At 31.8% G+C, this 23,362-nt stretch overlaps 3 protein-coding genes across 3 annotated transcripts; 2 read left to right on the top strand and 1 right to left on the bottom strand.

Annotated features, from left to right (window-relative positions):
- Positions 1 to 6,645: 6,645 nt before the first annotated feature.
- On the bottom strand, positions 6,646 to 11,058 carry LOC100817195 (omega-amidase, chloroplastic). Its single transcript, XM_003525995.5, has 9 exons — positions 10,611 to 11,058; positions 10,317 to 10,535; positions 10,123 to 10,216; positions 9,329 to 9,403; positions 8,825 to 8,903; positions 8,095 to 8,110; positions 7,205 to 7,285; positions 6,967 to 7,049; positions 6,646 to 6,888 (listed from the first exon to the last, which is right to left on the bottom strand). The coding sequence occupies exons 1-9, from the start codon at positions 10,941 to 10,943 to the stop codon at positions 6,810 to 6,812; spliced, it is 1,059 nt and encodes a 352-aa protein (XP_003526043.1). The 5' UTR covers positions 10,944 to 11,058; the 3' UTR covers positions 6,646 to 6,809.
- Positions 11,059 to 16,166: 5,108 nt separating this feature from the next.
- LOC102669839 (pentatricopeptide repeat-containing protein At4g20090-like) lies at positions 16,167 to 21,341 on the top strand. The gene is made up of 3 exons (XM_006582415.1): positions 16,167 to 16,303; positions 16,404 to 16,687; positions 21,199 to 21,341. Exons 1-3 carry the CDS (start codon positions 16,167 to 16,169, stop codon positions 21,339 to 21,341), a joined length of 564 nt encoding a protein of 187 aa, XP_006582478.1.
- A 4-nt stretch (positions 21,342 to 21,345) lies between these two features.
- On the top strand, positions 21,346 to 23,362 carry LOC102669711 (uncharacterized). Its single transcript, XM_041016065.1, has 5 exons — positions 21,346 to 21,829; positions 22,430 to 22,621; positions 22,734 to 22,804; positions 22,918 to 23,067; positions 23,180 to 23,362. Exons 1-5 carry the CDS (start codon positions 21,346 to 21,348, stop codon positions 23,360 to 23,362), a joined length of 1,080 nt encoding a protein of 359 aa, XP_040871999.1.

The raw sequence follows: 23,362 nt of genomic DNA, 5'->3' as shown, positions 1-23,362 counted from the left end.
CTAAATCGAGAATTAAAACATAAATTTACAGTAGATTAGATTGTTTTTAATTTGTTTAACGATTCAAGAAATAATATTGTAATAAAATTAAGATTTGAATAGATATTTTTTAGGAATTTAATACAGGCACCAAAAAATTTATAATAATTCATAATGTTTAATCACGTGAAGTAAATTCCCTTGATTATATATATATTTGGTCCTTATTAAAATTCGACTATTTGTTTTTAAAATTTTAGTCTCTATTTGAAAATGCACTCTTACAGTGATCGTACAATGATTCAAGAATGCCCACCAAGTTATTGCTAGCAATTGCTTGATTCAAACTTGCAAGAATGGGATCGGAGTGGTTAATGCAAGCGCTCTTTCAACAGAAAGAGTTTGCTTTAGAATGTCCAACTTAATATTTGGGAGATGAAAATCAAGGAGAAGAAAGCTGAAGGGATGTGGGAGACTTGAAATTTTGGATTTGATGTTTTAGAGATGAAGGCTGATGGAAGTGGCAATAAGTATTTTTTATAAAGGAAACTAACATCAATCTGACTAGTAGGGACGGATCTAAGAAGTCTTGCCTCCTTCCTTAGGATACATATATGATAAAAACAATTAATAAAGGAATATATATATATATGAAAAATATGTTTTTAGTGATATTTACTTAATTTTTTTAGTAGTATATCATATTTCTAATTTTATTCATAAAAATAATAATAATTTTTTTAAAACCTATTATTTATTAGAACTTAAATATTTAATTTATTATGTAAAAAAATTTAACCCTCTTTTAATACATTCCTGGTTCTATTCCTGCGGATTAATATTCATGTCAAAAAGTTTTTATATTCTTACAAAAAAAAAAAGTCCATTAGTATCAATTATGATCAATTAGTGTCGGTTGTGATTAATATAATAGTCGACATACCTGAAGAATGGTTGTGATTAATGTAACAGTCGACATGACCTGAAAAATGGTTAAAAGATAAAAATAAATTAAAAAATATTTATTATTGAATATAAATTCATGTAATATTAAACTGTCACGTTATTAATTAGATAAAATTAAATTTTAGTCTTTTTGAGATCTCAAGTTTGAACTTCTGAATTAAAAAATACATGATTTGAAGGATGATTTCATTTGCACCAATATCATGGTTGAATGAAAAAGATCATGTAGTAAGAGATTTTTTTATTTTTTATTTTACAGAAATGTAGTAAATTGTTACACAATTGATCTAAAATGTTTGTGCCATCGTGGGCTCGTGGCTTTACATACTACATTGAATTTACTAAAACGGATGTAAATTGCTTATGTTAAAAAAATTGTACTTATGGTCCGCTTAAAAACTCGATTCTTACTCAAAGTAGCTAGAAGGCCATACAAAACCTAAGGGAAATACTCTGGAAAAATAAACATCGATGATGTGTGTGTGTGTGTGTGTGAAGTAATTAAAACGATTCAACTGAAAAATCCATACCAATCAAATGATGCGAGTGATTGTGATCAAATTATACGTAACTGCGAACACCATTAGTCCATTTCCATCTCTCTATCATGGATAGCACTTGTTGCCCCAATGCCACTAGATTAATTTGATAGGGCACTATACTTATTGATATATATGCCTATTAATTTAGATATGGAAAGCAAAACACTATGATTATTACACTGAAAAAGATGTATAGAACCATATATATGCCACCAGCTGCATGCATGGGCACCAAGGATTTTCCTCCATAGAACTTGTCATGATCACGTGTCTTCCAATATTTGGTTTCCTTCATGTTTTGTTGACTCAAGACATGAACTATAACATACATGACCCACACCCTTTGTGCACACTGTCTTGGAGATAAAGAAAAAGGTTAGGTGTTTCATTTGGTCTCTTAATTCGGCTTCATCGAGCATGATAATTAGTAACAAGGCAAGGTAAAGCTGGATTTCAACAACTATATATAACACAGGGATCTTAATTATGCACTTTAAATTCAATTCAACATCTGATCGATGTTAAGGGGATTCAATGGTTGGTAGGGTCGACAGTACCCAAGATATTATCCGAATAATTCTATATATTATGGTGTGTTAGTATATGTAAGAGGATATTGACGAATTTAATAGCAGGAAGAAATTTTAAATAAAGCGTTTGATTATTGAACTATGAAAGAATTTGTGTGGGAAAAAGGAAAACATTGTTGTTTCTCAACACTGGAATTTAGACCCACTGCTTCAATCATTTGTTTTCCAATTCGGTATCTGTACGGTTGCAAGCTCGTAAACGTACGAAGTTGTGTTTTGGGTTCGTTGATTTTGGCGACAATCACGAAGCCTTTTAAGTCAGGGAATGTCACTGAGTCCACGGTCATATACTCATTTATTAGTCATGATTCACAACTTACAAATATTCATTTTGATACATAATCTTATTTTTTAAATATAATCATGGATTTAAATTTTATTTGATGTGCATGAAAAAAATATCTGTTAAAATTTGAGGAAATCAACCTCGTATGAAGGGAGGTGGATCGGATTAAGGTTTCAAAGTTTTTAAAAAATTATATAAAAAAGATTAAAATTTTTAAATAATATAAATAAGACTTGTGATATTCAACTAAAATTTTTAATATTTTTTATTGATGACAATAAAATTTGGTGGTATTCAATTATGATTTTTTATAACTTATAAAAAAAATGGGTATTAAAAATATACAAATTTTGATAAATTACTTTTAAAAAGTATTTCGATGTATTGGATGACTTTTTGTTAGACTTTTTTTTCTTTTTTTATTGGTTATCAAACTTTTTTTCTCTTATCATACATACCTTATTCTCTCTTTAATATTCTCCACGAGGTGTATGTCATATATGTTTATCCTATTATTTTAGAATAAAAAATATCAAATATATTTCTCTCATTTGCACTTTTTCATTTGTTTTTTAAATTAATGTTTGTCTCATGTATTAAGGTTAATCATATTTTTCTTATACTAATTATGTTCATCATCTTCGATTGTAATATTTTTTTGATTGTCACCTTTAAATTTATCATTCACATAACTCAATAATCTTCCAACAAATTTTCTACCCTCGTCACTCCCTTTTATCCTATTTAGTCATGTTGTTGCAACTACTAACTGTGATTAGAGGAATACAAATACTTTTGTTGTTCCGACAAATAATATTATATTGAAAAACTAACATGACATTTACCTTTTGGACATTTTTTGAGATGAAAAAAGTATATATTAATGAATATCAAAGAAATTGATAATATTTTTTTATTTGAAAAATATTTATTACATAAAAATACTCTATTTTTACAATTATATTTTTAATTATTTTAAAACATTCGATTAGGTATTAATACTTTTGCACCGTATGTTTATCGGACACAATACAAAATTCAAACTAATTATAAAAAATATTATTACATTTTCCACATATTTTAAAATAAATATTATTTAAAATCAATTTATTTTAAATTTTAAATACAGTTTAATTAAATAGATTATTTTAAAATAATATTTGCAAACATTCCAATTAAGGAATTAAATTATCTTACTAATATATTCTTATAATTTCAAAGTGATTATAGTATAATTTATAATATTTCTTCCTTTTATTAATTTTTTTAATCAGTATTTTAAGACATTAAAAAAACCTTGACAAAAAATTGAAACTTAAATAAAATTTTTAATTCTATAATTTCAAAATACCAATTGTAGATATGTAATGGAAAATATTAAATAAAATCATTAATATTTAAAAATAGAGTAAATTGTATAATTTTCTCTAAAATTTTATAAAATTACACAAACTTTTCTTCAGGAATCCTGATATAATATGTTTCAAATAATTAAGGGAATTTAATGTATAACTTTAAATAATTAAAAGTGTTAGTATATATTTTTAAATAATTTAAAAAGATTAGTATAAAAGTATATAAAGACAGGATGTGCTTGTATAATTTTACGAAACTTTATAACATATTAGTGTAATTTATTTTTAAGGATATCAAGATGTTGAATACTAAGATTGATTTGAACACCCAAAGACCTGAACCCACAGCACGCTTCTGAGCAGTGTACCACGTGTCAGGGCATGGCATCGAAACCGATTCTCTGACATTTCCAGTGTCAAAGCCCCGTGGATACACACGTGCTTCAACAACTACATAGGCCCATGGAGCATGTTCAAAATCAAGTACAAGAAATCCTAGACCTTAATGGAAAAAAAATAGAAGCATATCCTTGTCTACAAAGTAATTTTAGTTTCTCACTTTTTTTTTTAGTTTGATTTTTTAAATTTAAAATAAAAAATGCTTAATTTTAATATATTAAAATGTTTTTGTTTTTGTTAAATCAAGTTAATTCTTCTATTAATTTATTATAATAATTTAACTAATTTAGTGAGATATAATAAACTTCAAGAAGTAACATGTTAAATAAATATTTATCTCGTCAACCAGAATTAGGATTGTTAATATGAAAAACTGATGAAAGAACTATTCTAGTCTAATAAAGAGATTAAAGTGAAAAGTTTTAAACCTAATAGATTAAACTAAGAAATAAGATGAAATATCAAATTATAATTTAGCTTAAATTTTGGTCAAAAAAGATAAAAAAAATTTCTCTCTTTAAATTTCCTCAAACGCAAGGCTTTCTGTCATATTCTGAAGTCTTTCGGTTTCTTTGGCATCTACACCGACGCAAATTGCAAGATAATAATTTTATAGTCATAGATTAAAATATTCTTGTATTCTTTTTTTCTGTCTTTTATATGTATAGGACATTGGTTACCATTTAGCAGTATAAATGTTTATAAAATAGCAACAGGATGATCAACGCAGTTATAATTCGTATGTATTGCTAATTTCATTCCACAAAATTGAATAACATGGAATCTTGAGCGAGCTAAATACATATGAAATTTTACTTTATTTTTAACTATTTTTGTTTCTCTTATATACCAACAGATATAAAGGAAACCTTATCGGAATATTTTTTTATTAATAAATATTAGATATGTGAAAACAAATAATATATAATGTTGATGATATATGGGAATACTATATATAGAATTTACTGTGAAACGTGTTGTTTTCCAGTTGGGAATGTGTGTGTGGTTGCTATGTCATAGTCATATATATGACCATTCACAATGCATGGTGTTGTCTCTCCTTTATTCCCAACCTAGCACGCGGGTGCAAGTGTGGGCTTTGGCTTAGTATTGATATATACTAATCCAAAACCTGTTCCTCTTTCAATGAACTTAACAGGTAGCGTTGCACCCACGTGCACCTTCATGAATTGCCTGTTAATTTTGTTCCCTCTTCTCACTTCTCGCTTCTTAATCGTCACGTGCGCCGCATGCATGTTTTAAATGTCCCTCCCTTTTTGTGCTTGTCACTTCGGTCGCGTCTCTCTGGCATTCCTTCGGTGATGATCCCACTTGTTATCAGACATTCAAACTCAATCAACATTATACATATGCATGAATTTAATACTACTATATGGTTCCTGAATGAATTCACACCGTCAGTTATCAACCTCCAATTCAGTTACCCAATATTTGAGTTCAGGCTGAGCCGACAACAAATTTATACTATTATCTAAATGTACATTTCACGGTTTCAATAATTGAGTATGAATTAATTTTTAGGGTTGGAGGGTGTGAGAATTAGACCTTAAACTTTAATATTGTTATATAAATTCTAAAATAAATCACAATCATAATTTCGTATCGATTTTATGAAATTACAAAATAATTAGTTTAAGTAATTTTCAATCCATTCCTAAATAATATCTTAGATTCTTCTTGTTATGTTTTTACAATTTCTCTTGTTTTGATCTATCACTTCCATCATTTCTATTTTGTTGTTTTCAAAAAAAAAAAAAACACTTCTATCTTTGTTGCTAGAAGTATTTTTTTTTTTCCATCCATGCCACTACTATATTATCTTCTTTATCATCATGACAACTACTATATATCACTACCAGCTTATCATCACAAGAATCAATTTCTTCTCAAACCAAACCCATGACTACTCTTAATTAAAGATATAAAAATAAGTTGAACATTAAATGATTAATTCAGTTAAAATTATTTTTTTTAATTAATTTAGTTTTCAAACAATTTTCTTATACATATACAATTCTACATAATGAAATTAAAATTGAATTTAAAATCATAATTCTATATATTTTTTCATCTCTTTGCATAATATAAAGATAATTTTAATTTGGAAACATTTCAGAAATTCAAACTAAAATTTTAAGCTATAACTTCAGTAAATTCATTGTCCAGAGACTCGAAACATATTGTAAGACAAGAAAAATTATGAGCGGAGGAGGAATATTTTGGTTCTTGATTATTATATAGAAGATGCGATCAAAGAAGATATTAATAATTGTGTAAATTACATAAAGATAAACCTTATCAACAGTGCATACAAATGTTGTGCACAATGGTAAAACAAATGCAGACACCAGGATTTCAAAAGGAGACAATTCAGGTTTGACTGGGCTTACTACAGAGCAATGAGTGGGTTTGACTGGGCTTAACCAATTTTCCATATATCTACATCGAGAACCCTTATTTAATTGATAAATATTAGTAGATACGATAGTAATTAACAGAACAAAGTATTCGAGAAAGCACAAATTCCTTTATTTATTTCTTCCTTCAGGGTTCGGGTTCCATATTAGCAATAATGCAGCATTCAAATAACCATATAACACAGATGACAAGCTAATGCCACATACAAGATAATCCAGATCCAGATGTCTCAATTACAATAGTCCTGCTCCCATCACTGAGAATTCAGCCTCTGAAAATCCACCAACTGGTAAAGATCACCTCGCCTTTGCTTAGTTACAGGCAGATTTGTCCTGAATAATGTTATGAAAGCAATTAATACGATTATTATGACGCTCAATCAAAAGCAAAACATGCGAATAAAAGAAAACCTTCTCTGCTCCAATATTGAATAATCAATTTCTGCTATGATGATTGCCTCCTCATGTTCTGTAGTAGCCAGAACTTCTCCAAACTACCACATTGATATATTCCACAGTAAGTACTGACAATTAAAGATATTTCCCTTTCTATTTGTTAATAAAACTCAAAATATTATACCGACTTCCATAATCAGCCCATTTTAAATGGTTCTACTCGAGGAAAGCTGTTTATAAAGGATCTACTTACTGGTCCAACAAGAGTGGAGTGGCCCCAAGCCACATAACCAGATCCAGTATCCCGGGCAGGTGAACAGGTAGCCACATATAACTGTCAGAAGAGAATTTTGGTAAGCATCCACTAATCTCGTCAGAGCTTAAAAATTTGCAATTCACACAATGATTAATAATATGGTTGCCTGGTCAGAATATAGAGAAACCCCTAACCATACCCTGCTTTAATCACTGATTGATCACACAATCAACTGCATCAATCTAATAGAACTAGATCAGAGATGAGAAGAAAAAAATGGAAAATTTATTCAAATCAACCCCACTTTGTAGCTCTGTAGCGGATGGATATGAAAAATTACTGAAAACAGAATATATAACTCAGGTATTCAAGAGACCTGGACTCTCCAACTAACTCTCTCCCTTTCCTACTTATTTCAGCTTCCTCCTTATTAGAAATTACTGTCTACTGGACAGTTCTCTTCCTTATTTATTCTGCCCTCCATTACAATTATTTGCCCACTAAATAGTTACCAGTGTTTTACATCCTGGATAGCAGCATCCCCAAAAACGCAATAGTGAGATAGCCTCAATTTTGAATTTTTTTTATATAATTTATATAATGTATAGCATAGGAATGTAAGGTAGCACATGCTTTCAAGAACTTATCACACATCTACTGTAAATTCCTTGTGGGGTTGGGGGGTTTGATTTCTCATTCACAGTGCAGTTATCTATCAATTCAAAGCTACTGTTACAAGCCTATTATAAGGTTCATCCCTCAAGAACTACACTAAATAAATAATAAATAAATAAAAATGATTAAATGATTTCAAATTTTACATACGTTTAAATTAAAATGTTAGTGTACATGCATTAAAAGCCACATAACTTCGAAGGGGGCATTACCTGATTATCTGTAGCCCTGCATGTAAAGAAGCAAAACACAGATTAGCAATGGAATGTTGATTAGTATTTACTGCTCAATCATAAATATTTTATAAAAGTTAAAACAAAAAAAGGTTTGCAGGGCCAAAAGGTAAGGAAGAGCCAGAAGAAAGAAATGGAAGCAAAACAAGAAGGTAACCTTAATGTATATTCTAACTTTTCGTATGATCACTAGTTTCTTGTAATTTCTAGAACCAAGGTTATATTTGTCAATAAACTCCTATAACAAATGATAAATATAGTTCAGAAAAACTATCAGTCAAATTTAGTGGATGTAATTAGTGCAAACCCATTAAACAATCAAGTTTATTGAGGTTGTTTCCCAACAGTAACAGGCATGCAAATTATTGTCTTCAATATGTTTTCAAAGATTGAAAACACGATGTTATTTGATTTTAATCCCTATTTAAATTTTTTTCATGATTAGTCCTAGATTTAACAAAAAATAGTGCGGCTTTAGTTCCTCACTGGTCACTAGAGACTAAAAGTGCACAGTATTTATAATTTTTAAAGACTAAAAATGAATAAAATTTAATAAGTACTAATTTCAAATATCGTTTTAAGGGATAAAAAATATATTGCTGTTACTGGAAACTTACAAGACTAGATAGGGTTATAAAATTTAAACAAAACACTAGTACAACATGTGTTGCAGGTTGTTGAATGTTTCATTAAGTTGTACCCATTATACCTTGCCCTCTGCAATAACTCCCAATGTAATGGTCCAGTTGTCATGTTAAATGCCCCAGGGTAGCAGAGTAAGTGAGCACCTGAAGTCAAAAACTGACTGATACCATAAGTTTGCCAAAGCTTAGAAAAAGAAATAATAATTATAGTAATAGTTGTGTGAATTTGAAAACAAATCAACACACAACTGGATAATTAATCTCAAGTGAACCTTCCGGATTACAGCCTATACAAAAAAGAGAAATAATTGACAGATAGCGCATAATATAGGGACTGAAATATCATACCAAGAAATATGGATTTGAAATTTCTTTTAGTATATCCCTGAAATAAGAAATACACAGGCAATCTCTCTTCCACCCCCAAAAAATCAAAATTGCTATTCTATGATGCTAATGGCACTTAGGAGGGGTGGATAAAACACTTTGGAGAACTCAAATCATAGTCAACAAATCAAACGTAGAGCAAGATCAATTGTTTCCAAGCATATTACTGGAATCAGACAAACCTCTAGCAGCATATATCATTGCTAGTTCTGGAAATCGAATGTCATAACAGATGCCTATGCCAATGCGTCCAACCTCTGCATGAATCAACTCATTATTTCAATTTGTTTACCCAGACAGAATTTTCATTGCAAGAAAAAAATAATCACAAATAGCAAAAATTTAAATCACTCTTGTGACATGGTAGTTAAAAAACATGTTTATAAATAAAGAATAATTGTATGGGAAGCCTACATTACAAGGTTGCTTTCTTTTTTCTTCAGTTTCATTTGGGTAAAACTTGACTACAAGCATAATTAGTTAAAAAAGCGCACACATTATCCTCTCCTTCTGTAATAATGTCATAATTTCTTAATGATTATTTTCTCTTTCGTATCCCACACTCACATATATGCACAAACATGAGAAGCCAGAAATACATAAAAACATGTAATCTGAACCAGTGATATAATTAACAAAATTTCCCCTCATAGAGGCATACAATCTCAAATTGTTCATAAGATACCCTGGCATTTAAGTTCAAGAAGAACCACGGAAAAGTATAAGAAGTCAATCATTTTAGAGCTTTATCCAATCTTACAAGGCTACAACCATAATAACTTTCATTTCCTTTCGTCACCATACACCTCTGCAGCCGGCCAACATTAGCATCAGCTTGAAACTTGAAACTTTAAACATACATTTCTCATTTACATGACAGCAAACATGATCGCAGAACAAAAGACTGCATCAGTACTAAAACAGATAGAACTGAAGTGAATGAGTTTGAATGCGGGATCAAAGAACATGTTTAGACCTGTGTCCACAATTGTCGGAGTCTCCCCAGCAGTAAGAGTTTTTGATTCAATAAAAGTAATCTTCCCAGGGATGTCAATATCAAAAAGATGTATCTGTATTAAAGCAAGCCAATATACCAGAAATTACAGAAAATCAATCAAGATTCCGTTGAATTACGAAATTCAGCGTACAAGTTATTGGGAGGAGTGGTACCTTGCGGTGCTTGGCTAGTAGGTTTCCGTCGGTGCCAAAGACGCAGCAAGTGTTGTACAAGAGACCTCCAGAGCGTTCTGGAATGGAACCACCAACTATGGTGATTTTCAAGAGACGAGAGAGTTCAGATAGCATGGCAGTGGAAGGAGAAGCACCAGCGTCAATATCCTCAGCGTAGACAGGAAAACTATCGTTGGAATAAGGACTGTTCCAAATTTCCTGACAAGACAAAACAAAACAAGTTGGCACTCCTGACTTTAAGTGTGATCCTAAAAAGAAGGAAAAGGGACTGACGGGCAAAAGAACAAGCTGGGCGCCCTTTGATGCAGCATCCTGAATGGCGGTGCGAGCGTGGGCGATGTTGCTGTCTTTGTCGGGGCTGACGGAGAGTTGACAGAGGCCAATTTTGAAGTTGGAGAGAGGGGGAGGGGGCAAGGGAATGGCGGGAGGGGCGCGTGCTCGTTCGGAGTTGACGGATGTGGCAGACATGATTGGATTTCGAGAGTGGTGGATTCGGCGGTGGCGGGGGTGGGATGGACAAAGAAAGGGGGGGAAGAAGGAGTTGGAAGTGGGAGAATGGCGGCTGAGAGTGAAAGATTTCAAGTTAAGCAGTGCGGATGCTTTCATTTCTGATTCCGGAAATCTAAACCCTTCGCTTTGATTTCAGCTCATCGGAACCTACCAATTCACACGGATCGGGTCCCGCTTTTACCTTACCGGGTTAGCGGGTCTTCGTTTCTCTAACACACTATCTTCGGTAAAAAGGACCAAAATAAATAAAAGAGACTAGAAAAAAGTATGAAAAATCAAGTTTGTTTGATTAGGACGAAAAAGAGTAAAAAAAAAAATTAAATAATTAATAAAATAAAAAATAAACATTTATAAAATTCATACTGTACCTCAACCAAAAAAGTTATTTTTTTTTATGAAAACCTTTTTCTTTTTTTAAAAAAATTAACAGACATATAATTAATTATGACTAAGGCATAATTGATTATATATATGTCTTTGAGTGATTTGAGCGGTGTCTTCCATTTGACTATTAGTGTTGCAACGGTTAAACTGGACGTAAGTGACTCTACCGTAAAGAGTATCTGCCGCAGAGGAAAATTGAAAAGATGGCCCCAAAGAAAGGTTCAAAGCTTCCTGCAACAATCTCCTTTAATTTCGTTTTGCTAGCTATTTGATTTTGCTTTATCATGAAGCTTAGAACTCAAGATGAAATTCGAAGACTTCAGCAAGAAATAATTGAGAATTGTGGTGGAATTACCCCAACCGGAATACCAATGCTCCAATTCGATGAAGAATGATGGACAGAGGAGACTATAAACTCTGTTATTCGCATTAAGTTCCCCTTTATTTCGTACGAATGAGTCTGATTGTAAGTGTTGCTTTGTGGCGGGTTATTAGATTTTTTTAGATCATTTTGTTGTTTAGTGTTGGTTAATAATTGTAATTTTTTTTTATTCCTAAGTGAAGTTATTTGACGTCATTATGATGAGTTGCGAAACAAAGGTTTAATTTTATTTATTTTTTAATAAAAATAACTTCTTGGTACCTTTTATTCGCTTGTACCTAAATTTGCAAATGTTACATGAGAGTCATGCATAATGGCTGTTTAAAGTTATGCATTCAGAAAATTTTAGAACTAATGCTGTTGCAGGCTAAAGCTGCCATCTTTTTATTTACACTTGGTTTGCATTTCAAATAATTTCTTACCTATTAAAAAAGGAAAAAGGAAAAAAGACAACTAATTTCTAAATATAAAATTTGTGCAATGTGTTAAACGTTTTTCTAAATTTGAAGTTAAACTAGAAAGTTGACAAACTTTATCATTTATCAACCATTTATTGAAAATATAATCTTTTGGAGTATTTTGGTTGAATTCTTCCTGGATTTTACACTGGCGAATTTATATTATTATATTATATTGCAATTGGCTAGTCTTCTGAAGGGGTATGCATGTCTACATTTAGTTTCCTGATTATGCTTGAAAATAAATGCACTTGTTTAGTTGTTTTCACTTTTCAAGCTAAACAAGAGAGTTTCATAAACTAACTTTTCCTCTGTCTCTTGTTACGTACAAGTGCTTATTTGATATGCGCAAAAAGAAGCAAATAACCTCTTCTATTTTTTTTATACGAATGAGTTATTTACTAAGAAATAAAATATTATCAACAGAGAAATAATTTGCCGTCGAGAACGTGGAGCCGGCCATGTATAGCTTGTGTGGCATTATTGTAAGACTCTTATCAGAACGTACTATGGACGATATTATATAAGCTAAGGAAGAGAACATGGTAAAAGCATATACAGATATATACTAACAAAATTTTCTTGCAAGCTAGAGGCATTAATCTGTCCATAATATCAAATATTTTGGTGGGTTAACTTGGATCCAGTTTCATGGTCAAATCCTGCTTCATCTATTGGGAGGAGGGCATGGCTACTTCTGATCAAACACTTGTTTGTGTGAAACAAGTGAAGCAAGAGGTGGCGGATGAGTGGGATGAGAGCATGCCATTACCAGGGGATATCATTGAAGGATTTTCTGAGCGCGACGCTGATGATGATTCCTTTTTACCGGTCAAGGCCAGTTCAGAGTTTAGTTCTCAGCTTGGAAAGATTAACCCGCGTGGGGAACTCATATGGATACAGGTTAGAAGAGGTGATAGCTTGATGAAACTTCAAGTACGCATTGTGCAGCAGAAGGGTTCCATACTTCAAAGGTAGTATACTATCCAAGCTGCAACAGATCACAGACATGTAGCGGATTTAGGGGATCTGACATCAGAGCAGTGCAATGAACTACAGGGTACATAATCATACTTTATTGTTCATCAAATAGTCATCTGTGTTAGGTAATATTTGAAAGTTGGAACCATGTAGGATTACATATGAAGTAGCAATTTTAAATGATTGAGATAGAATTCAACACTAACACACATATCATAAGGGTGATTATTTATTCGTATACATGCTTAATATATATACTCTTTAAATTTAATTAGAATACATTGATGATGATGTAAATATTTTTTCCACTGTCATATAATGCTATATAACTGATTTTTTTTTACATAATAATTACTTTAGAAGTTATATTTTAGTAAACCTTCATTTTCATTCATGAAAGATATAGGGACTGACAATTTGGTCTTTGAAAATATTTTAGAGGTAAAATAGTTATTGAATTTTTTTCGTTGGACTTGTTAGTCTTTCCAAGCACTAATTTGTAAGTAATATATAACTTTGAAGGACTAATTAAGCTAAATGCATAATTGGTTTGGGAATTAAATTGTTTATAATTATGTACTGTATAAAACTAATTTGCCAATATAATTGAATGAAACTGACTGACGGAAGGATTAATATGGAGAAAAGAAAAACCTTTCGAAGAGTATTTTGCCTCAAGTTTTTTCATGAACTAAATTGTCAATGCATAACGGGGTTTACTAAGTTATATTTAGTGTGTTTTTTAATTAGTTATAGTGTTAGACACTCTAATTAGTGTATAAAAAATAAACTCATTCTTTAACAAGCTGAGAAGGATATTTTACTATTTGAAAATTTGCAATATAACTGTGACAACAATCAAACATTTTGAGCTCTCTCAAGTTTGCAGAAATAAGCATCAGAGTGAACAAGCGGGGGAGAGAATTCCGCAGAAGTGGGATCAAATATGACTGGAAGATGAAAATAGGCACCTATCTGTCTGACCAATGTTGTTCAGTAATAAGCTCCATTCTATTTATGCCTCTAATTAGTGAGTACCGCATCGATACTACCACAACTAGGTGCATGGCATGGTTTAGTGCAGCAATTTCCTCTGGGGTCCCTCTTGTTTTTGTCAATATCCAAACAGAACAAATTCCCTCCACGGTAAAACACTTTTTCTTCAGATTTCTTAGTTCTTTATTTCATAAGTGTTTTTCTCATGTTAATGGATCAATCTTCTAACGTAGGAGGAGACTCATTTCTTGAAAAGGGAAATAGCTACTAGCAAGCAAAAAATCAACAATGCTAACCAAATAATGCATGGTATAAGGTTATGGTTTCTACCTGGACTAGCAGAAATTTCAGTTGTGTTAATCCCTCAACCTGTCGAAGCGCGCTTTGGCATGGAAATTAAACGAACTAAAGAGGTGTGTAATGCTAATTAACACTCCTCATTCCTCATCAAGTATTTTATAGCAATTATGTGTAGAACATGTTTTAAGAACTTGTTAGGCTATGTTTGGAGCCTTGTTCATTATGTGCCAGCACATATCCCCATACGAATCCAACAATTGTCTGCAAAAGACACCTCCCTGATCCTTTTCAAAACTCGATTTTGAGGACCCTCAAGGACAACTCAAACATCCACTTATTGAACAACCACAATGGCAAGAACTTAGATTTTGTGTTTTGTGTTACTGCAGAGCTTTGTGTACATATATTCAGTGATGAGGGGATCGCCGGCTGATCGTGCTGGGGTGAGAGAAATGTATGAAGAGTCAAGTGCAAATGGGTTCCTTTTGGTGATATCAAGGTTGCAATGCAAGAGCATAATGCCAACGAGTGCTTGTTCTGCTGGCCTTGTGCATTGCTGTGACCAATCTGAAATGAAGGACATTCTCACTTCAGCTATAGACCAATATGAGACGATTCAGCTGCATGTCATGGCCTGGCCGAACCAAACTCGTCCTTCTCCAATTCCTGATGTTGGTGGTTTTGCGGCCCTGCTACATCCAAAAAGAGATTCATCATTATGATTCATGACCTTACAGCAAACAAGTACAATTAGACAGTGCCTCTATCTCAAAATCAGAGTTATGAACCTGAATCTTAAAATTAAAATTCATTCTTTGTGCCATCAACTCTATGCAATGTTTGGTTTATGACATATTTGAATTTGTTTAATTTTGTTAAAAATATTATTGCAAATATCAAATAAATTGATATTTAGGGCATTAAGTGCCCCCATATTTAGTGTTCTAGTGAGCAGGATCAAATAAATTCATCCAATCTCGTAAGTAATAAGTTAGGTGTTCAAGTAGACAACGTAGTATGATAGAGAGAGATCTAAGATCAAATGGGAAGTTTGAATTTTTTTAGATGTCTCAAAATATAGGACTCCTAGCGTGAAATAAAAAGTTGATACCAAATAGCAAAGTGAAAGACATATTTGGAGCGAAACAAAACAGTGGCAAATTAGTTTGCTGTGAATGGCCACTCAGCCATTCAGGAAAGCCATAGCCAAACCTTCTTCTTCATCTACACCTCCAATTCCAAACCTTTCCCTCGTAACCTACATCACCTCAATCCTTCAAAACCTAAATCCCCAAAGCCCATATTACTCACCCCGCTAACAGTTCTCATCTCACCACACCCCAAACTTGGTTATCAACGTTATCAAGAACCAGAACATTCCCCACCATGCCCTTCACTTCTTCAACTGGGCCTCCAACCACAACCATTACTCCTACACACCCTTCTGCTACGCTGCCATCTCCGACCTCCTGATCTCCCACTCCCTCTTCGCCACTCCAACAGACTCTCTAACAACCTCGTTAGCATGTTCATCAACGCTCTCGGCCACTGCGGCAACATCAGGGGCGCCATTCACTAGTTCCACAAAGCCAATACCTACACAAAGGATGCTGTGTGTATTCCTGCAACACCATATTGGGTGTCCTCGTGAGGGCTAACTGTGTCAACATTGCTAAGGCCATCTATGATCAGGTTCTCGCAGAAGCTGTATTGGAACCTGATGTTTACACTTATATTACCATGATTTGTGGATTATGCAAAGTGGGTATGATCAAGAGTGCACGCAAGGTGTTCGAGGAAATGCCCTGCGAACCCAACATGGTTACTTACAACACGTTGATCCACGGGTTTTGTAAGAAAGGTGATATGGAGGGTGCCACGAGGGTTTTTGACAGACTGGTTGAGAGTAAGAGTTGCAAGCCGGATGTGGTGAGTTTTGCCACTTTGATTGAAGGGTATTCGAAGAGAGGTGATTTCCGAGATGCACTCGAGTGCTTGAAGGAAATGATGGAAGGTGTTCCCTGAATGTTGTGACCTACAATGCTTTGATTGAAGGTCTTGTTTGAGCGGTGAAGCGGACGAGGCCAGGAAGATGATGAGTAGGATGCGGTTGAATGGTTTGAAAGACGACGTTGCCATAAACACTAGCTTGTTGAAGGTGTTTTTCATTGTGGGGAAGTTTGATGAGACTGTTGAGCATTTGAGGGAAATGGTTAGTCACAGGATGAAGCCAGATGTGAAAGCGTATGGGGTTGTCGTCAATGAGTATTGCAAGATTAGAAAACCAAGCGAAGCAGTGTTGCTTCTGAGGGAAATGGTGGTGAGGGGTGTTAAGCCAAGTATGTCTTGCAATATTTATAACATAACTAAAGAGATGGGTATATGAATTTAGTCCATTGACTGGGAATTGAATCTTACACTCCTATAAGTGTATCTTGCACCCCCCCCTCCCATTTTGTTTAAAATTATCCTATTGCCCTTAATGAATTGGCACCACCTTCTTCAACCCACCCGCGAGGGGTGCCTCCCGCGACGTCTCCCTCCTGCGAAGGCTGCTCCTTTTGTCCTTCATCTCGAAGCCACGCATCCTCATTCCTTTCCTCCATTGTCATCGAAGGTAAGCTTCTTCCTTTTTGGTGTGGGTTTGGGTTCCAATGCGATTGGGGTTGGTTTCTAGGGGGTTAAGGTTGGGTTTTGGTGGGGGTGGTTTTTGATGTGAATGGGGTTGCATTCTAGAGTTCCCATTTTGTAACCAAAAAATGTTTATGGAATAACCTTTCTGTAAGCAAAAAAGGTTTCTAAAATGATATTTCCATAAGCAAAAAAACCTTTCAGAATGAGCTTTCCATAAGAAAAAAAAGCTTATAGAATAGCCTTTTCATAAGCCAAAAAAACCTCCAGAATGACTGTCCTGGGAGTACTTTAGCTTAAGGAACGATTATTCCAGAACTAGATTTGTAAATCCAGAACATCCTTTCCAGCAGTGTATTTTATATAGTTCGGAAAGGGAGTTCCGAAAATCAATATTGGACTTACGAAAAGCTCATTCCGGAAGCAACGACTGCAATCCATAATAGCCTTTTTGGAAGTGTATTTTGCACCTTCTGGAAAATATGATTTTGACTTGCGGAAGAACCATTCCAAAGGCAAAAAACATAATTCGGAATGAAGCGTTGGAGAAGAAGAAAAGAACTGGAAAATGGCTCTAGACTTGCGCTATGAGAAGAAAAGAAGAACGAGAATGGGTTGAAGTTGCGACTACAATAGAAAGAAGAGAAACTAAGAAGATAAAAGGGGTAAAAAATAAGAGTTGCACCATACATTTAGGGAGATACAAAATTCAATTGCCCATAAATAATTTGTTTAACTCGCAGGTTAGGATCAACCAAAATGTCAATTCATTTAAATGTGGGTTATCAATTTTTAATTTGTAATGTTTGATCCGCAGGTTAATAGTCTAGTTTGTGTATTAATTTTTTTTAAATATTAATTATTATTTCATAGTTTTATAATATTTTTTTACTGAAAGTTTAATACTATTATTAACTTAAATATATTTTATGTGTGATTAGCATTATTAAGTATTTGAATAATTACTTCGTGGTAATTAGTATATATTGACCACGTATTTAAATATATATTTGATGTAAATTTATTTTTATGCTTTATTTGGTGTTTAAGTAATATAATGAAACTTCCAAAAAAAGTAATGTTACGAAGCTTTCTTTAAAATTTCATTACTGCATATATTGTTTCCTGTTCATTTTTCACTAATCTCAATTCCTATAAAAAAATCAAGTTTTCAATATTTCTTTGTTTTATGTTTTTTAAGCTTTTCATTTTTTATATTATTTTATTATTGGGCCACGGATCAATCCATTAGCCCGTGGACTGGACTTAGTCGGCAGACATCCATCAGGCAAAAACTTGGTACCTTGCATAAACAAGTTTTATATGTCAATAATTTTAAAGTAAAAAATAAAATTATTATTTTCATTGTTATTAAAGCATGAAATATGAATATGATAGTACAAAAAATTCAATTAGTTGATATATATACATAAATATACAACAATATTTTCACAATAAAATAGATATATATATATTAGAAAAGTAATTGTTTGTATTTTTAGGGTATATGATTTTAACATTTTCTCTTATATATATATATATATACATATATATATATATATATATTATAATTTAAATTCAACAAATTAACTATTTTATCTATTAAGAGTGAAATATTATAATTATTTGATTATTTAATATTACTAAATTATTTTTGCAGCTCAAAAAGCTATAGAAAATTAATATAAAAATTAATACTTAATAATTAATATTTCATCAAGGCTTTTTATAAATTTTATTTTAGGTCCCAATATTTTTAGACACGGTCTTGTGAGTCTCATGGTGAGGTAGTAACGACGAAAACATGAGCAAAGGAAAAGAAATAGGTTGGGATGAAATGACACTTTTGCTCAAGAATATGCACCTTTATCTTTGAACCATTATGTTTGAATAATTTTGCTGAGAATGCAATTTTTGTCTCTTATTTTTTATATTTATAATTTTATTTTTTTATTTTTTTAATTGAGATATTTCGTCTTTTATTTTTAAAAAATTTACAATTTTAGTCTTTGTGTTCAATTTTAAATGTTAGATTTGTATACTTTATAAATGTTGATTTATATGTATCTATTTATTATTCATATGACAAATATTTTTTTTAAAAAATTAATTGCTAACAAGCTTAATTTATTAAAAGAAAATAAATGTAACTCTTCTTGAAGTCTAAAATTAGAAAAAGAGACCAAAATTGTAAATTTTTTAAAAATTGAAGGATAAAATATCTTAGTTAAAAAATAAGAGGACTAAAATTGTAGATTTTTTAAAAATAAAAGATAAAATATCTCAATTAAAAAATAAGAAGATAAAATTTACATTTTAACCAATAATTTTTTATGTTCAAATAAATGTAACTCTTCTTGAAAAAACTTATAAACTTTATTTTTTACCACAACTTTCTACGAAGTTGTTTATTTATTAGATCCTCTAGTTTTTATTATAATTTTTTTTGACATAATCACACAAATAAATAAAAATAGTTAATTTAATTGATTTTATAAATTGTTTAAAAAAATGTTACTAATAAACCAACTATACTCTTATTAATAATCATTAATTTGGTATGACGGATGTAAAAACATTCAAATTTAAGAGTATTATGCATCATTATCAATAAAGACATAAATACTTAGAGTATTTAACAAGGCAACTAGAATATAAATTAATAGCTTCATAGGAATTATAAAATGTCTTATAAAATGGATCATCATTTTTTTTAATAAATTATGTCTTACACTCCCTCCTTTTCTTTTTATCTGTTTTTTAAGGTTATTAAGTAGAAACCAATAAATGCAATAAATTTTATTGATTTTAAGAAAATAGTTGTGAAGTTTTATATTTTCATCCTTTCTCTTTTCACTACACAATAAAATACATGAATAAATAAATTAAAAATTATAAGATAAGTCAATTTATAATTAATAAAATAATAATTAATATGATCTTAAACTTTATAAGTGACTGATACATAAATAAGAACAAAGATTCTCTGAAAATCTAACCATTAAAGAAGATTAAGGATTGAAGGGAGTATTATATTCTTTTATTAACAAAATTGAGGTGAGTTTAGTATTACAGATTAAACATTATTGATACGTTAATAACTTACACTTTAAATATTTGACCGCAACTATTGATTTTGGTATTTTTATCTTTTTATTACATTTTATCTTTTATTAGAATTAGAATATCTAGATTCTTCTAACATATATAATGATAGAATACAAATAATCCGAAATTAAAATTAAATTATTTAAATAGTATTTAGGTTTGATTCTTGATAAAAAATAATGTTTGATTAAACTTTATTAACCTTCCTGTCTAACTCCATATTGATAAAAAAAAAAAATTCTTCTAATCAACCGATAAGATAAAAAATAATTTCTAATATTGAATATATTTCTTTTGATCGTTTTATTTATTTTTTGTAATGAATATGGAATGTATTTTAAATTTTTAAAACATTAAATACTTTTACTTTATGAAGTACTAGTAAGAAGATTTGTAAGAAAACTTATAAGAGATACATTATTGCTCTATTTGTTATATTTACATTTCTCCTCTCTTTTAAAATTTATTTTTTGAACGTTTTATTTCTATTGCGTAATAAATATGATATGTATTTTAAATTTTTAAAGCATTAGATACTTTTACTTATGAAGTAGTAAGAAGTTTGTAAGAAAATTTACAAGAGATATGTTATTGCTCTGTTTTTCTGGAAGATTATTGCTCTATTTGTTATATTTACATTTCTCTCTTTTTTATATATATATTTTTAGGTGTCTGTTTTTCTATTAAAAAAAGTAGATTTAAACTATAATTGGGAAATCTAATCATTATTTTTCTTATTATTAATGAAAATTTGAAGAGGAACCTTTTCATAAAAACAATAAAATATCATTTTTTAGAAAAAATATTTTTTAAGGAGGATTTAAAAAAAGTGAATCTGAAAAAAATCAGATTTTAGATTTTTTTTTCCAAAAAAGGTTCATCGAAAAAAAAAATGAAATATAGTAGAATATAATATCCTGGAGTACAATAAAATAAAATGTTTTCCTTTTCCGTTACACCAGAGTCGTATTCGTTTTGAAGTGTCTCTCTAGATTCAAATTTACGAACCGTTATAACTGGCACTGGTGCCTCTTAGTCCCCTATATATATATATATATATATATAATTCCCATGCATATGTCTGTTTCACAGTTTGTGTCCTTGTTTCCAGTTACCAACGAACGAATCGTGTCTGAAACATTCCCCGTAGCGGCGGCGCTGTCTCTTTGGCGCGGCCGCTACCACCACCACTGCACCACACCACACACACATTTTCCATTTTCCCCGCCAAACCAACAAGGCTTTTGTTTATGATTAAATGGGTGATGACGACGACAATAACAACAACTCCTCCCGGTTTGTTCCATACACGTGTCGAGATCCATTTGTCAGTCCACTTCTCGATAACTTTTTTATCGAACCGGACCCTGCACTTGTCTATTTATTACCCGAACCGAACCTACAAAATGATGAACAGCAGTCCCTGCAGGGTGGTCATGTTTCCTCCACGGGTTCAACGATCCAAGATCAATCCCAGCAGCATTTTTGCAATGACAATTTTACCATTGGTGGAGGAGGAGTTCCTAACTACCAAGTAGCGGGGTCTTCCAAGAACAAGCGTACATATCCCTTCACTGATGTGGATATTGAACATCAATCCTTCAGGTATGACCTTAAAGCGGGTCCATCCAATCTGAATCAGTCTGAAAGTGGGATTATGGGTTCTCGTAATTGGCCTCCTATACCAAGGCCATTCTTTTGCACTTGCTGCCAAGTTCTAAGACAGACAATTCACACCAATGGTACGTAATTAAGTTTTAATTTTAATAATATCCTCCGAGACATAAGATGTGTTGAATGGTGTAGGGAGAAGGAAATGAGAGAAAAATCATGTGTTCGGACAAAAAAAATTAACACTTAATAATTAATATTTGGCAATAAATAAATAAAAATTTGAATTATGTGGCTACATATGGATAATTAATGAATGCCCGCAATTCTATTGCTACCGGGTTTATTTTGTTTCTCGTTTTTTATTTTCTTTAAATTTAATATATATATATATATATATATATATCGCAGGTAATGATTTTGAGAGACTTGAAATACATGGGAGGATAGGGTTGATCAACCATATAATAATTCAGAATCAGAGTATTACGCCGGGTGATCCTCCATGTGACAATTATCAAATGATTGAGTAAGTTGTAACTATTTCAATTAAGTCTTGTGTTGGTACGACTAGTAATTGCATGCATGCATGCGATCAGTGTCACTCTCGAGCGCTGTTATGTAAAACTAACAAAGTTTCATTGTTATTTTTACATGTGTTTAAGTTTTTTCTTTTCAATCTTTTACTTTTTGTCTGCAATTGCTAACCTTGATTTCGTTTTGCGTGTGAGGGATTATTCTGAGTTTCACCAACGGAACCCCTGCAGAAGTTAAGGGTTTCCTTGAAGATTACATTGCGCAGAAGGATAAATTAGGGTACATTATTGTGGAAGAAGCTTTTTCTGCGTTTTATGAAGCCCTCTGCACCAAATTAGATTGGATTGGAAAACGTACTAATAACGAAGACGATGATTTGATTCCACGTTGGTCTTCATCTCTTTGATTGTCATGTCACGTGTTTTCTCTTCAACCATTTCATTCTTCAATCGTTATATATATATGCTGAGTTTTGAATCGTTATGTTTGTATGTATAGCAAATTTGGAGGAAGAAGAACCTGAGGCTGAGCCTGAGAAAAGAAGGCATAAACGAAGTCGCAAAGATCAGGTTATACTTTTTGTTTTGTTATTTCTTAAGAAGTCTGCATCTCGTGTACTTTTGTTTTAGTCTATTCATTTGAATTCATTTTAAGTTTCTTAACTGATGAGTTGTTTGCTCAGTCCGATAGGATAAATAATATGACATTGAATGATTTGAGTGGCGTGTTCCACATAACTATGAAGGCTGCAAAGGATGTATTAGAAATGTCTGTTACTGTAATTAAGGCAATTTGCCGCAAGTATCGTTTATATAAATGGCCCCAAAGACAGGTTCAGTGCTGCATTAATCTTCTTTAGTTCGTTTTGCTATTTCATTTGTTGTGAATTATTTCTCTCTATCCTTTGTTTGACATCATGTGTCTTGTGACATTTATGTGCTCAGTTGCAACCACTTGCGAGGAGGTTGAAAGTGCTCAAAAGAGCATTAGAATCTTCACAAGATCCAGTGATAATACAGACAACTAACATGGAGGTTCGAAGAATTAAACAAGAAATGACTCAGTTGTGTGGTGGAGTTACCCCAACGGGTATAGAAATTCCTGAAGTTGAAGAGAATAGTGTTTAA

Source organism: Glycine max, chromosome 6 (genome assembly GCF_000004515.6).
Source record: "Glycine max cultivar Williams 82 chromosome 6, Glycine_max_v4.0, whole genome shotgun sequence".
NCBI lineage: Eukaryota > Viridiplantae > Streptophyta > Magnoliopsida > Fabales > Fabaceae > Glycine > Glycine max.
Note: the sequence above shows the minus strand (reverse complement) of the source record. Positions and strands in the feature narration are given on the sequence as shown.